Below are 14,364 nucleotides of genomic sequence, written 5' to 3'. Positions count from 1 at the left end.
TTGGTTTAAGTCATTGAAGTATTATATTGGTAGTTGATGCCTGTGTAAAACAGTTCAATTTTGGTCCTTGGATATGTTTGTGACTTTGTGCTGGTGGTGTGACAATGTGGTCAGTTGTCTTTTATTTTCTTTAAGTATTTCAAGCAATACTTATTTTTAGGGTCTAAAACATCAACTTTATTTGTTAATTGTAGGCCTAGATTATGCAGATTCAAAGAAGAAGAGCAATTTTGTTGGTAAAATTCTTATGGATGCTATGCTAACAGCACTATGCATTCTTATGCTTAAGCAGTCCCTATCTTCTAATGCCCCAAGCAGTCTACATTATTATGTATGAGACAATAACCATCCTATTGAATGTAGTTGATATATATGTATGAGAAATGTTGAATGTATGAGAAATGTTGACTGTGCTGAAGTATGTTAAGTTTTAGTCAACTGAAACTAAACCGATAACCGCCCGATAATAGCTAAACCGATACCAATCCGTCTGATATCTTATCGGGTGGCTAGCGGATTAATACATTTAAAAGACGATAACGGATAAGCCAAACCATTAAAAGTAAATAACCACCCGATCCGCCCGATAAGCAGCCCTGGATCAAAAGCAAGAAATTCACTTGCCTTTTCAGCCTTCCTCTCCCAAATAGAACCCAAAATATTAAGGAAGCCTTGAAGGATGCAGACTGGATCACAGCTATGCAAGAAGAGCTGCATCAATTTGAAAGGAACAAAGTATGGCATCTGGTACCTAGACCCTCAGATAGAACTATCATAGGGACCAAATGGGTGTTCAAAAACAAGCTTGATAAGCATAGAAACACTACAAGGAACAAGGCAAGGCTAGTTGTTTAAGGCTACAATCAGGAGGAATGGATTGATTATGATGAGACCTTCACTCCAGTTGCTCATATGGAAGCCATCAGAATTCTCATTGCCTTTGCATCACATATGGAATTCACCTTGTTCCAAATGGATGTCAAAAGTGCATTTCTGAATAGTTTTCTCAAGGAAGAAGTCTATGTTAAGCAAACTCCAGGTTTTGAATGTCATGAACATCCTGAATATGTGTTCAAATTGGACAAGTCATTGTATGGTTTGAAGCAGGCTCCTCGAGCTTGGTATGAAAGGTTGTCAAAGTTTCTCTTAGAAAATGGCTTTACAAGAGGAAAAATTGACAACACTCTGTTTCTGAAGAAACGAGGAAGGAACCTGCTCATTGTTCAGGTATACGTTGATGATATTATCTTTGTGGCAACAGTTGACTCACTTTGTGAGAAATTTGCAAAACTCATAGGAAGTGAGTTTGAGATGAGCCTGATGGAGGAGCTAAATTTTTTCTTGGGTCTTCAATGAAGCAGTCCACGAAGGGAACCTGTATCAGTCAGCAGAAATATATCAAGGAGCTTTTGAAGAGGTTTGATATGGAAGAATCAAAAGTGATCGACACTCCCATTGCCACTGCCACTAGATTGGACTTTGATGAACCTAGCTCTTTCGTAAATCAAACAATGTATCGAGGCATTATTGGATCTCTCCTCTATATCACTGCCAGTAGACCAGATATTGTATTCAGTGTGGGGCTATGTTCAAGGTTCCAGTCAAACCCCAAGGAATCTCACCTAAAGGCTGCCAAAAGGATTCTGAGATATCTTAAGGGAACACAGGACCTGGTTCTATATTACCCTTCAGGTGACAATTTTAATCTTGTTGGGTATGCTGATGCATATTATGCATGTTACTTGGTGGACAGGAAAAGCACATCCGGAATAGCTCACTTCCTAGGATCCTGTCTGATTTCATGGGGCACAAGGAAGCAAAACTTTGTAGCTCTCTCAACAGATGAAGCAGAATATGTTGTTGCAGCTTCTTACTATGCCTAACTCTTGTGGATTAAACAATATTTGGAGGATTTTGGAGTATACACTAACTGTGTACCTCTTCTATGTGACAACACCAGTGCACTCAACATGGCAAAGAATCCGGTCCAGCACAAGAGAACCAAGCACATTGATGTGAGACATCATTTTCTCGGAGACAATGTGGAGAAGGGGCTTATTTGCATGAAGTTCTGAAGTACATAAGATCAAATTGCAGACATCTTCACCAAAGCTCTGAGCAGGGAACATTTTGAGAAAATAGGATGGCACTGGGGTTAATCAAGCCTAATTGAGAACCTGATTTCCTTCCATATGGCTATGAAAGTTACATTCAGGTAAATCTAGCTAAAGTGTTTTCCGGCCAAGCCTAACTCACCTCTATACCGTTGCAGGTAGACACGCATGATGATTATAGAAGTTGAAGAAACAATGCACGAGCGGTAAAAGAGAGTTGAAAAATCTTTTCTGAAAGACCGGTCAAGAACCTGGTTCTTGTACCACAGGTTAGTAGTCGTGTGTTTTTTTCATGCATATCTCGAAAGAAACAAAATTAACTGCCGTGTCATCCACCTTTTTAGACCCTGTATATCACGTATTTTCTTTCAAATATTTTCACTTTCCTCTGCAACGTTGCATCTTCCCACAAACCTACAGCCGTTTCAGAACCTGTTTCTCTTCCCTCATAATTACCCTTCCCCTCCTTAAAACCCCTACATCTCCTAACCTTAAGCGATCATCCTTCTCTCTTTCCACTCTTCCAGAACCTTCTACCCAACTATCTACCATGGCTGAAGAGCAAGCAAACCTACCCACCTCTGAAGAGAAAACCCTTGACTCATCCGCCTTGTTAGAAACTCCACCAAACGTCCCCTCTTCCACCATTGCTGACCCAGAAACACCCAAACCTGATTCCCTTTCACCCCTATCTCTCTCATCACTCCCTATGTCGATACTCCTTCCTTAAGTGTGGAGGACTTAGAAGCACCAAAATTAGATAGTGTTTATTCTTTGTTGCATGATACTCTCAAAGAACAGAACAATGATGAAGAAAAGGTTGAAACTCAACAAGGAAAAGTGGTGTCCGAGGAAGATACTTATCAGTGTGCTAGTCCTCTGGTTACTGTTGCTGCTATGGAACCTCAGGAAAAGGAGGCCATTAAAAACATGTTGGCCATTGCTGCCGAGAAACTGGTGAATGAGGTAACTTCTTTCATGCCTGAGTCTTAGGGGGAAGGGACTCCGCTCTTAGGAGAAGAAGAAACAATGGTGCTCTTCAGATCTTCTGCATCTGAAGAAGCTACTGGGATCCCTGCTGATGAACATGATCCCCTCCTGAGGAAACAGGTCAGGAATCATCTTCCCAGGTCAGCTTCGATCCTTCTCTATCTCCTCACTTTGATGCTGAATCGTTGGAGTACATCCCTCCCGTTGTGAGATCTAGTGATGAGGATGAACATGGTGATATGGTTCTCAGTGCACGCTTTAAGATTAGAAAGCCCCTGGTCACTCCTGAGCCCCCTCCTAAGCGACCTACCACAAGGTTGCAACTGAAGGAGGCTTTTGAGTCTACCTTAAAGAAAAGCAAAAGGAGTAGCAAGAAAAAGAAGAAGATGCTGGTGAAGGACGGGGAAATTGTATGTGACAAAAGTATACCTGTGGTGGAAGTGGATGAGGATGATCAAGAGGAACCAAGTTCCCTGGTTAAGATATCTCAGAAAAAGAAACAATTTGTTTAGAGTGCTTCAAAGGAAGCTGTTGAAACATCAAGTAAAAAGTCTGTGAAAGGTAGTATCAAGTCTAAGCAAGTTGTGGAGGATATTCTAGTGAAATCAAGTAGCAAAGGTAAGTCCATTGAGAAGTCTGGTAAAAGTAAGTTGGAAACTGTTGGGGCACCCAGTTCTGTCAAAAGGATGAAAAGTGTAAGTGTGCTTGGGCAAGAAAGGCTGCGGTACCAGAAGGTACTGTAGGGTCGCATGTTTGACCCAGAGATTTCTGAAATGGTAGGTATGAGACAAATTCTTGAGATGGTGGAATTTCAGCAGTGGGGCCATCTATTCAAAGAGGATGTGCCCAAGGTGTATGAGGATGAGATCTAAAGTTTCTATGTTGAACTCTTCACTGTTGAAGATGACCACATCCGTGTCCTAATGAATGATGTGGATATTGTTATAGATGCTACTGTGTTGGGAAACATTCTCATGGTTCCATCTGAAGGGTTGTCATCTATAAGAGGCGCTTGTGGCTCTAATTTTAGGCGTGCCATTGTGAAAGAGAAAGCTGTCCAGCATGGGGAACGGGTACACAAAAAGGCTCTGCTTCCTGTGTACCAACTATTATTTGAGTTGGTTAATAAGGTTCTGCTCTCTCATGCTGAGAGAAGGTCCATCACATCCCGGTCTGATCTATACTTAATGGAAGCATTGGATGAGTTCCGCTCTATCAATTTGCTTGCCATTATGATTGAACATATGCAGAAAGTGGCATCTTTCAAGGATGGGAACCATGGACTCCCTTATGGATTTCTTCTCACGCGTGTCTTCAAGTTCTTTAATGTGCCCTTAGGACAGCCCAAGATGGGAACCGGGAAACAGACATTCTCGAAAATTACACTGGAGGAATGTGAATGCGTTAAAAAGGTTGGAGGAATGGGCAGCACTTCGACGATCTCCCAACTGATCAATGCCCAGAATAGTGCTACAGAAGAGATCAGGAAGCTGAAGTCAAGGAATGCCATTCTCGAGACTCATCTAAGTCAGGCCATAGGGGCACCAGGACCTTCCAGTTCATCAAGTGAAGAAGTTGCTCGTCTATCAAAAGAAAATGCTGAGCTCAGGCAATAGGTGGAGAACCTGCGAGAGAAACTGCTCGCAGAGCAGATGTACGCAAATGCTCGGATTGACCTTGTTCTCATCACTCTTGTGGACTCCTCCAAGCCTTCTTCCTCTAGTACTCCCTAGGAATATCTTCCAGTGACCAGTGACTAGTGTCAAGTTTCTCTCTTTTGTTTTGATGACTTGTGGTAGTTTTTTTTTTTTTTTTTTGTGATGTGGATGGATTTCACCTGAACTGCTCCCTCTTTCAACAGTCCAAACTTGCCTCTGCTTTCTTGGCAGAGGCTTATGTATTATAAATCAATGAAGACTTTTTTTTGCTGTTAAATCCTTGTGTTTTTCTGCTTCTCTTTTCTATCATGTTGTGTGCACAAATGTGGCATGAGTTAGCTGGGCTAGACTTCTTTATGCTGATCACTTGCTTTTGTATTTTTAATTATGCCAAAAGGGGGAAGACAAATTGAAGCAGGGGCATCTGATTAAGGGGGAAGGTATAGAGTCAGGGGGAACTTGTGAAGTTCCTAGTACTTTATCTGGTTTATTGTGTTCTACAAATGGTTTTCAATTTTTAAGTTTGTCATCATCAAAAAGGGGGAAATTTATGGGTTTAAAGTATCTTAGATTTATGTTTTGATGATCTAACAAACTTATTGTTAAGAACCAGATAAAGGACCTGATGTACACTTGGTATATATCTCTATCAACGGACTCAAGCTAATATGTGTTGTATGACTTCAGACAGAAAAGAATTAACTCAGGGACCTGATCCCTTTGAGTTTCCCTGAAAGCAGTACGAAGTCAACTCTAAAGTTGGAAAGTGACTGACTGCACTGTACATGCTACAGTGCATAAACAGTGCAGCAGTCACTTCCCATTGGGAAAGGCTTTTTACCAACCAAGTGTTTACATCATCCAAGTGATGTCATCCAAAGGATATTAACAAGAAGCATTACAACAAAGCATCACTTGAACACTTGTGAAATAATTCAAGCACTCAAGATCTGATAATCAAGCATTGAAGTCACAAGTGCATCAAGAACAAAGTACAATACTACTACGGACCAATTCCTACAATAAGTCTTTTGTATGTCCTTAGTTGAGTTGTATCTTTGTATTAGTTTTTCATTGTAATTCCTACTTTGCTTATTTAGAAGCTTTAACTAGGAACCTCCAAAAACCATAAACCCTTAGAGTTTATGTCGTGACTAGAGTTAGTCATGAGTTGAAGTCTTTGTAATAGGTGTATTGCAAAGTGACTTGTAATAGGTGTATTACAAGTTAGTGAGGGATTAAGAGTTTAATTCCTAGGTAACAATAGGTTGTAATCTAAATATTGCTCAAGTAGTGAAGTTAAAATCCTACAAATTTAGGTCGTGATTTTTTATCCCCTTGAGCAGAGATCTTTCCACGTAAAATCTCCTGTGTCATTTACTTACTGGTTCATTAGCTATTTCTGTGGTAACTGGTATAGGACCGGGTCTCTATACAGTTTGGCGGACTCATACATTCTATCATTAACAAATCAACTCAACCCCCAAGCCCAATTTATTAAATCATCAAATAAAATGGAACTATACTCAAAGACTTCAACAGTAATCAAAACAACATGAAAACTCAAAAGTTAAAATCATCCCAATGGCTTAAAAATTACCCAATAACAGTGATGGCTCGAAAGGTGAGCTTTCATGAAGATTAAGCAGTAAAATAAAAAAATTAAAGCCAAAAAAACATACTCACAAGTATTAAACTTCAATTAAAGCAAAGCACATAACTGCATGTAAACAAAGATATTTGCTACTTATAGATTGACAAATGAGAATGACTAAGCATTTAATCAAAGAGAAACAGTAAACATGATTGAAGCATGCAAATAAGAGATTAAACTGAAATTAATAACATGTTCATCAGTAACATAACACTTTATGCTCAAAGATATTCAACAAAGACACCCAAAATAATGTATTAATTGGAAGAGTAAAAGAGTGCAAAAGATGGACCTTTTATTGCTGAAATTTTTTAGTGTTTACAATAAAGAGGAGCTCCAAAAATGCAAACCCAAAACGATCTATAGACGAGAACTTTGACGAACCCGAAAACCTCGAGTTGAACCTCATTCTAGTGGTAGTTTCCAATAGCGTTTTGGTTGTGGATTCGAGGGTCGTTAGCCGAGTTTTCGTTGTTGTTTAAGGGTAGTGTAAGGCTAGTTTTTGATAGTGTTTCATCGGTTTTGGGTGCTAGTTTTTGGGACAGATTTGAGGTCATTTTTGCAGCTGTTCGCAACTGTTTTTGCTGCACTTTTGGGGTGGGATTTGAGCGGGTTTTAGGGAGAAATTTCAGTTGTGTTTAAGTGACGTTTTGGGACTGTTCTGCAGCTTATTTCAGTCGTGTTTTGGGGATGTATTTGGGGTGGTTTTAGGTGACATTTTTTTGGAGTTTTGCTGGTGTTTCAGCAGTGCGTTGGGGTCATTTTAAGTAGAGGAAAGCATCTGGTTTTTGGAGCTTGAAGGTGGCTTATTTTCCTGCGTTTTGGGAAGGTTTTCGGGGTGATTTTGAGGTTGTCTTGGAGATCATTTTTTGGAGGAGGAAGAAGGTATTTTCTGGCTATCTATGAACGAAGAAAGGGCTGCCCTTTAAGGGTGTTTAAATAATAAGAAAAAAGAGAGGAAGAGTGAGAGTTGTTAAAGAGGAAGAGTAGAGTGTGAGTTGTTAAAGAGGAAGAGTGAGACTGTAAGTTGTGAGGGAATAATTGTGTTGGTGGTAAGATGTGTGCTAAGTGATGTGAGGGAGTTGGGGGAAAGGGGTAAAATGAGTGGTGGAAGTGGGAAGTGAGGTATTGGTGAGATGAGTGTGATATAATTTTCTTAAGTAATAACTATAAAAGATGAAATAAGAGCTAAAACATGTAGATTAAACTTAAAATATGTTTACATATTAAAAAGTGGTGAAACATTCAAGCATGGTAAAGAATTAGGTACTCACAACATGCCCCTCTTTGCTTTGAAACATGAAGAGTTTTCAGGTAAAGAAAAGATAAGTGATATGACTAATATTTGGCCATACCATTATTCAAAAAGGAAGAGATAAGATAAAAGAGTGCAACAGAGTCCTGGTTTTGGACAACCTACATATCCCAGGTTATAAAGGAATCAGGCTGCGTGTAGTTCAAAGAAAAGGATGGAATGCTGAGTTGGAGAATCGAGTGAGGTTCCGGTTTGTAGTCATGTTATTACATCAAAATCAAAAGAAACTATACAATTCTATCAGCTATGAGTTACAAGATTCATATCTATAAGTTTTCTAAAACTTGATTTTGAGTCTTGACTGGTTCCTCACGCAGACTCTGATCTGAACCTTGATGCTTGCTAGCTGCAGGTGCTAGTTCATTCTTCTACAGCTTCTTCTGATCAAAACGGGAAATGTACAACTCATAACTTCAGTCATGTCTTAAGCAGTCCATATCCTTTCCATCTGCTTTTGCATTTGGATTCACTTCTTTTCCTTTTCTTTTATTTATTTTGGATCCATACCTCGAGGTAAAACCTACTCAGATACCAGAACAATCAAACGAACGAAATTTTTCTGTCCCAATTTTCACTAGAAAAATTTCGTGAGTTGTTATAACAAAATTCTAAACTACTTCTTTATTAAAAGCACCAAAGTGTCGGGAATGGTGTGCCTTAGGAACATGATAATGATGTTCTTTTTTGGAATGGTGTACCCTTCTTGTTAAAATAATGTCTTAACTAAGGATTGGTGTACCTTATGTTGGGGAAATGCGACTAGGGAATGGTGTACCTTGCATTTAAGCTCAAATCAACTAGAGAGTAGTGTACCCTATGTTACTAAAAAAAAATGTAACCAGGGGTTGACACCCTCTATTACTGAGAAGGAATGTAACCAGGGGCTGATACCCTATATTACTGAAAAGAAATGTAACTGGGGGTTAGTACCCTGTATTACTGATATGAAAAGTAACCAGGGGTTGACGTCCTGTATTACTAAAAAGTAAATATAACCAGGGGTTGGTGCCTTACATTACTGAAAAGGAAATGTAACTAGGGGTTGGTGCCTTGTATTACTGGTATGGAAATATAACCAGGGGTTGATACACTATATTACTGAAAAAGAAATGTAATCAGGGGTTGGTGCCCTGTATTACTAAAAAGAAATGCAACTATGGGTTGGTGCCCTGTATTACTGAAAAGGAAATGTAATCAAGGGTTGGTCCTGTATTACTGAAAAGGAAATTTAACCAGGGGTTGGTGCATGTATTACTGAAAAGGAAATGTAACCAGGGGTTGGTGCCCTGTATTAATGAAAAGGAAATATAACCAGGGGTTGGTGCCATGTATTACTGAAAAGAAAATGTAACCAGGGGTTAGTTCCTTGTATTACTGAAAAGGAAATGTAACCAGGGGTTGGTACCCTATATTACTAATAAAATATTAAATGTTTCAGGCAAAAAGGTTCTACCCGGGTTAAACTACGTAAAACAAACCTGGGCGAAGAGTACTTCTAGCCGGAAATATGATCTAAATCCCCTTAGGCGAAAAGGTTCTACCTGAGTTAAGCTACGAAAAACAACTTGAGCGAAGAGTACTTCTACCCGAAAATATAAGTTAGATCCCCCTAGGCGAAAAGGTTCTACTTGAGTTAAGCTACATAAAACTACCTGAGCGAAGAGTACTTCTATCCGGAAATATGAGTTGGATCCCCTTAGGCGAAAAGGTTCTATCTGGATTAAGCTACAAAAAGCAAGCTTGGGCGAAAAGTACTTCTACCCGGAACTATGAGCTGGATCCCTCTAGGCAAAACGGTTCTACCTAAGTTTAAGCTACGTAAAACAACCTGAGTGAAGAGTACTTATACCCGGAACTATGAGCTGGATCCCCTTAGGTGAAACGGTTCTACCTGAGTTAAGCTACGTAAAACAACCTGAGAAAAACGTTCTTCTACCCGGAACTATGAGCTGGATCCCCCTAAGCAAAAAGTTTCTACCCGAGTTAAGCTACATAAAAGAGCCTGAGCGAAGAGTACTTCTACTTGGAAATATGAGCTAGATCCCCCTAGGCGAAAAGTTTCTACCCGAGTTAAGCTACATAAAAGAGCCTGAGTGAAGAGTACTTCTACCAGGAAATATGAGCTAGATTCCCCTAGGCGAAAAGGTTCTACCTTGGTTAAGCTACATAAAACAGCCTGAGCGAAGAGTACTTCTACCCGAAAATATGAGCTAGATCCCCCTAGGCGAAAAGGTTCTACCTGGGTTAAGCTACGAAAAGTAGCCTGAGCGAAGAGTACTTCTACCCGGAAATATGAGCTAAATGCCCTTAGGAAAAAAAGGTTCTACCTGAGTTAAGCTACAAAAATGAGAGGTATGAACAATAATGATGCATGCTAAAAAAAAGGAAAGTGGATATTTTGAGGAAACTTACCTTTGGTGACATTCGACCTTTAGGAATCGCCATTCTGCACTGCTTTGTTCATGCTACAAACAAAGAAAAATTGTGAGTGTTCAAAGTGGTGGTCAGTTTGTGGCGTTGATGTCCTTACAGAGGTTGGGTGCCTTTTCAATGTATCCATTCGATTCAACCGAGAGCCATGTAATCGGTCTTACCATCATTTCTTTGCCTTTAATTTGACACGAAGTTATACCGAAAGGGATTCAAAGAAAAACAACAATGGAATGGCGAATGAGTTTAAATAAAAGGTGTCCCTTTCGGGGAACAAAAATTAAAGAAGGACTTATCTGGGAGTACATACGGACTTTAATGAACATGACATGCCTTTTGGACTGGATGCCTGATCTGTGTAAACCGTTCGACTCTTAGCAATTCATCATAAATTTTGCCTTAAAACCGAGAAACCTTGCCTAGGACTGTGTTGATGCCAATGGCTGTGAAGATCCTCATTTCGATCAGTAGTGCTCTTTGCGAGTTTTCACCAGCTGACCTCTCTTATTTCTTTTCTAACTATCGCCTTATAGTGCCCTTTGCGGGTTTTCACTAACAAGACTCTCTTATTTTTATTTTCTCTGCTCGTCATCGCCCTACGGTGCACGTAAGGATTTTCACCAATAAGACTCTTATTTTATTTCTCTTATTTGTTTGTATCAGATCCAAGTAACTGTATCCTCCTATTCTTGAACATTCTCGTTGATTGATCGGAAGGACTTGAAAAGTATTTGGGTAAAAAGGATTTGTATTGAATTACAACTTTGGAACCTTTCTGGGGAAACCATCGCCGAACCATTGTAACATCTCCCACAGTTTTAACTTTTTTTTTGTTTTTATTTTTTTGGGGAATATGGATTTTTATTTTGGTGTGACTGAACCCTATAGAGAGGCAGCCTATGTATCCTTTCGGAATCAAGTCGAACGTAGTTCAAGTAACTTTGTTTTTGATTTTCTTTTGTCTTTTTTCTTTTCTTTTCTTTTTGTTTTCTTCTACCAATTTTTTGTCTTCTTTGTTTTGGTTTTTTTCTCTTTTTTTTTTCTTTCTTCATTCTTTTTTTAGTAATATCTTCAGGTTCCAAAGAGGATAATCAAAAAAAGGTAACCGACTCAAAGGGTTGGCAAAAAGGTTAATGGTGTTTGGGTAGCGAGAATGAAAGTCTTCGTCATCCCAATCAGAGAACATTAATACTACATAGAGGGTCAAACATAATACCTTTTGGCTGCATCCACGTTGACAGTTATTTCAGGGACATTTCCTTCTATGCTTCTCAGGTACAACGCTCTCTTTTGGTAATGCTCTCGTTACAATGTATGGACATTTTCACATTTGAGCCAATTTTCCTTTAGCTTCTTCATGAGGTGGGAGAATACGTCTCAGAATGAATTGTCCTATTTCAAATTTCTTGGGCCGCACTTTCTTGTTGTAGACACGAGTTATTATTTTTTGGTACAACTGCCCGTGGTAAACTGCGATCGATCGTTTTTCATCAATCAATGTTAATTGTTCTAATCGGTTCTTGACCCAATCTTTATCCTCAATCTCGGCTTCAACAATGATCCAAAGAGAGGAAATCTCAACTTTGTTCCAATTTTCTATTTATTTTCTTACAAGCCTTGTCTTCAAAATATTATGTTTCTTGACTCATTATTTCGGGGTCTGACAGCGTTTTAGGATCTGGGCATGAAGTCCGCAAGTATGTCATGTTATGTCATTAAAATCTGCATTAAAAGAACTGAAAAGAGAATAAGAAAGGTGACAATATTAAGAAAATAAACATTCCTAGACAATGAAATATTAATTTCATTTGATTTTATTTATTTTTTAATTTGTAAAGACTTAAGGGTTTACATCAGAAAGCAAAGCAGTGAAGTAAAACATCCGGATTACACCCTGAAATAATCCGAACGCAGAAAAAATAGCAAGACCGGCTACTGAGACTCCCATATGACAGAGAAGTTTTCAGGTTTGGCGGCCGTTTTTAGGTTTCTTTTCTACCGCGACAATGACTACTATGGATTTAAATGCTGAATCATCAATTCTTCAACTGCCCTTTTGAGGTTCTGTATCATATCCCACTGCTCCAGAGTGGTATTTACATCTAGCATCAGCTTGATGCGAGGGGGACTCGGGGTTTGGCCGGTTCGGGGACACTGGCTGCAACAGACCTAGCCCGATTAGCTTTTGAAATAAATTTGAATATGATTCACCAATATGGGTGAACTGATTCCTTCTGAGGGGCTCTCTTGGGCGAAAACATTGGTTTGGGGATTATATGGAGTTTGGTAGGGACATGCATTTTTGGGAGGTGGAGCTCAATTTTGTGTATAATGTTGTAGTCGCGTGTAAGGTTGCGCGTTCATCACCGCATATGGAGGCGGTGCCACATCATTAGCAGCATCTTGATGGGGATAATAGTGTTGTGGGACCTTAGAAAGCATATATGATTGGTTGAATGACCTGTGGGCCCCCTTCGAGCTCGAAGCCATCAATGGCTCCCTCTTCCCTCCTGATTCTGTTCTTCAAACCCCTCGAACTGTTCTGAACGGTTTGTGATGTGGACTTAAAGGCAACATGACTCAAGATTCGGCCAATTTTTAAATCATTTTCGACCATCTCCCCAATTTTGATAGCCTCGGTGAATGGATTACTCATAGTGGACATCATGTTCTGGAAGTATTCCGCCTCTTGGGCCTGTAGGAAGACCGTAACCATTTCTGCTTCGTCCATTGGAGGCTTTACCCTGGTGGCTTGCTCGCGCCATTTGACAGCATATCCACATAAGCTTTCCGCGATTTTCTTTTTCAAATTGGACAAAAAGTTTTTTTTTTCCGCTCTTTGTTTTTCTTTGTTATTTTTTTCACTCCTTTCTTTCTTTTTCTTTATTCTCTTTTTTTTTCACTCGGTTTATTTAATGTCTATGATCGAATCCGATGGGGATTGCCTACGTATCATGACGCCACATGAATCAGATCATTACGTAGTTCAGGAATACCGGGAACAAAGTATATAAGCTAGATTTATTATTATTATTATTATTATTATTATTATTATTATTATTATTATTATTATTATTATTATTATTATTATTATTATTATTATTATTATTATTATTATTTCTTTGGGAATTTTTGAAAGAAAATACTTCTAAAGAAAAAATAAAATATTTTTCGGATTTTGATTTATTTTGGGAAATTTTGAAAGAAAGATTACTAAAGAAGAAAGAAAATATTTTTCGGATTTTGATTTATATTTTGTTTTTGTAATTTTTAGAAGAAAGATTTCTAAAGAAGAGGGAAAATATTTTGGATTTTGATTTGAATTTTTTTTTTTTAATGAAAGACTTCGGAAAAGAAGGAAAATATTTTTGGATTTAATTTTTTTTTTTGGATTTTGTAAGGAAAGAAGAGGGATTTTCTAAGGAAAGGATTCTAAAGAGTGAATTAATGAAAAGGAAAATATTTTTGGATTTTTTTTGAAAATTGGGGCCGAAACCGATGAGGTTTGCCTGCGTATCTCACATCCAGTGAGAATGAGACATGCGTAGTTCGGTCAAACTGACTATTTTTCTCCTTTTTGCTTTTTATGAAAATTAATCTTTACGCCAGACCACTACAAAATTTTAGTAAAAAGGGATTATTTGTACCAAACTAGGAGAGTGATTTTTTTTAATTCCGCTAAACTAAATTTCTAAAGCCGGTCAACAATGTAAACAAGTCTTCCAAATGATGTAGCAGCTAGCACATAAGTGGACATGATGGTCTCAAAGAGGATACCTGTCTTATACGGACTCGGCCCCTTTGCTGAGTTTTGCTAAGTCAAATGCTCATGATGCAAATAAAGCGAACCTACTAGAAATATCCGGCATGAGGTTTGTTCTTCTAGATTTAAAATCCTAGTGGAAAAAGTATCTAGACTGGCTTACTCGAGCGGACAACTCGAGCCGAGGAGGGTCAGCGTACCGATAGCATTGCTTTCCGGCTTAGCTGATGGTGCTCCTCGCTTAAAATATGTGTGACTAAAAATCCTTCATCGGGTGGAAAGCACCTCGGTTGTCTCAAAGAAAGCGGGTTATGTCAAACAAATGCCCAATTTAAATTTCAAGAAGACTCAGAGAGGGTGCGTGAGAAGACAATTTATAATGTACAGTTTAATAATATCAAAGCGGTAAAAAGCAGACAAGTAGCATATTAGGCCAAACA

General features: G+C 38.8%; 2 protein-coding genes across 2 annotated transcripts; both read left to right on the top strand.

Annotated features, from left to right (window-relative positions):
* The first annotated feature begins 1,352 nt into the window (after positions 1–1,352).
* Positions 1,353–1,883, top strand: LOC138892104 (secreted RxLR effector protein 161-like). Its single transcript, XM_070175799.1, has one exon. The coding sequence runs from the start codon at positions 1,353–1,355 to the stop codon at positions 1,881–1,883; it is 531 nt and encodes a 176-aa protein (XP_070031900.1).
* Positions 1,884–2,664: 781 nt separating this feature from the next.
* On the top strand, positions 2,665–4,720 carry LOC138892103 (uncharacterized). The gene is made up of 5 exons (XM_070175798.1): positions 2,665–2,726; positions 2,846–3,080; positions 3,230–3,514; positions 3,617–3,722; positions 4,008–4,720. The coding sequence occupies exons 1-5, from the start codon at positions 2,665–2,667 to the stop codon at positions 4,718–4,720; spliced, it is 1,401 nt and encodes a 466-aa protein (XP_070031899.1).
* Positions 4,721–14,364: the final 9,644 nt, after the last annotated feature.

The sequence above is a fragment of the Nicotiana tomentosiformis genome, chromosome 5, assembly GCF_000390325.3.
Source record: "Nicotiana tomentosiformis chromosome 5, ASM39032v3, whole genome shotgun sequence".
NCBI classification, from domain to species: Eukaryota; Viridiplantae; Streptophyta; class Magnoliopsida; order Solanales; family Solanaceae; genus Nicotiana; species Nicotiana tomentosiformis.
The sequence above is the reverse complement of the archived record's forward strand: the minus strand, read 5'-3'. Positions and strand labels throughout refer to the sequence as shown.

Excerpts from the sequence above, each read along its gene's own strand:
- LOC138892104 (XM_070175799.1), top strand. The coding sequence starts at position 1,353 with ATGAAGCAGTCCACGAAGGGAACCTGTATCAGTCAGCAGAAATATATC.
- LOC138892103 (XM_070175798.1), top strand. The coding sequence starts at position 2,665 with ATGGCTGAAGAGCAAGCAAACCTACCCACCTCTGAAGAGAAAACCCTT. Across the intron at positions 2,727-2,845 it reads ACCCTTGACTCATCCGCCTT|TGTGGAGGACTTAGAAGCAC; the intron begins GTTAGAAACTCC and ends TCCTTCCTTAAG. Across the intron at positions 3,515-3,616 it reads TGGTGAAGGACGGGGAAATT|AGTGCTTCAAAGGAAGCTGT; the intron begins GTATGTGACAAA and ends CAATTTGTTTAG.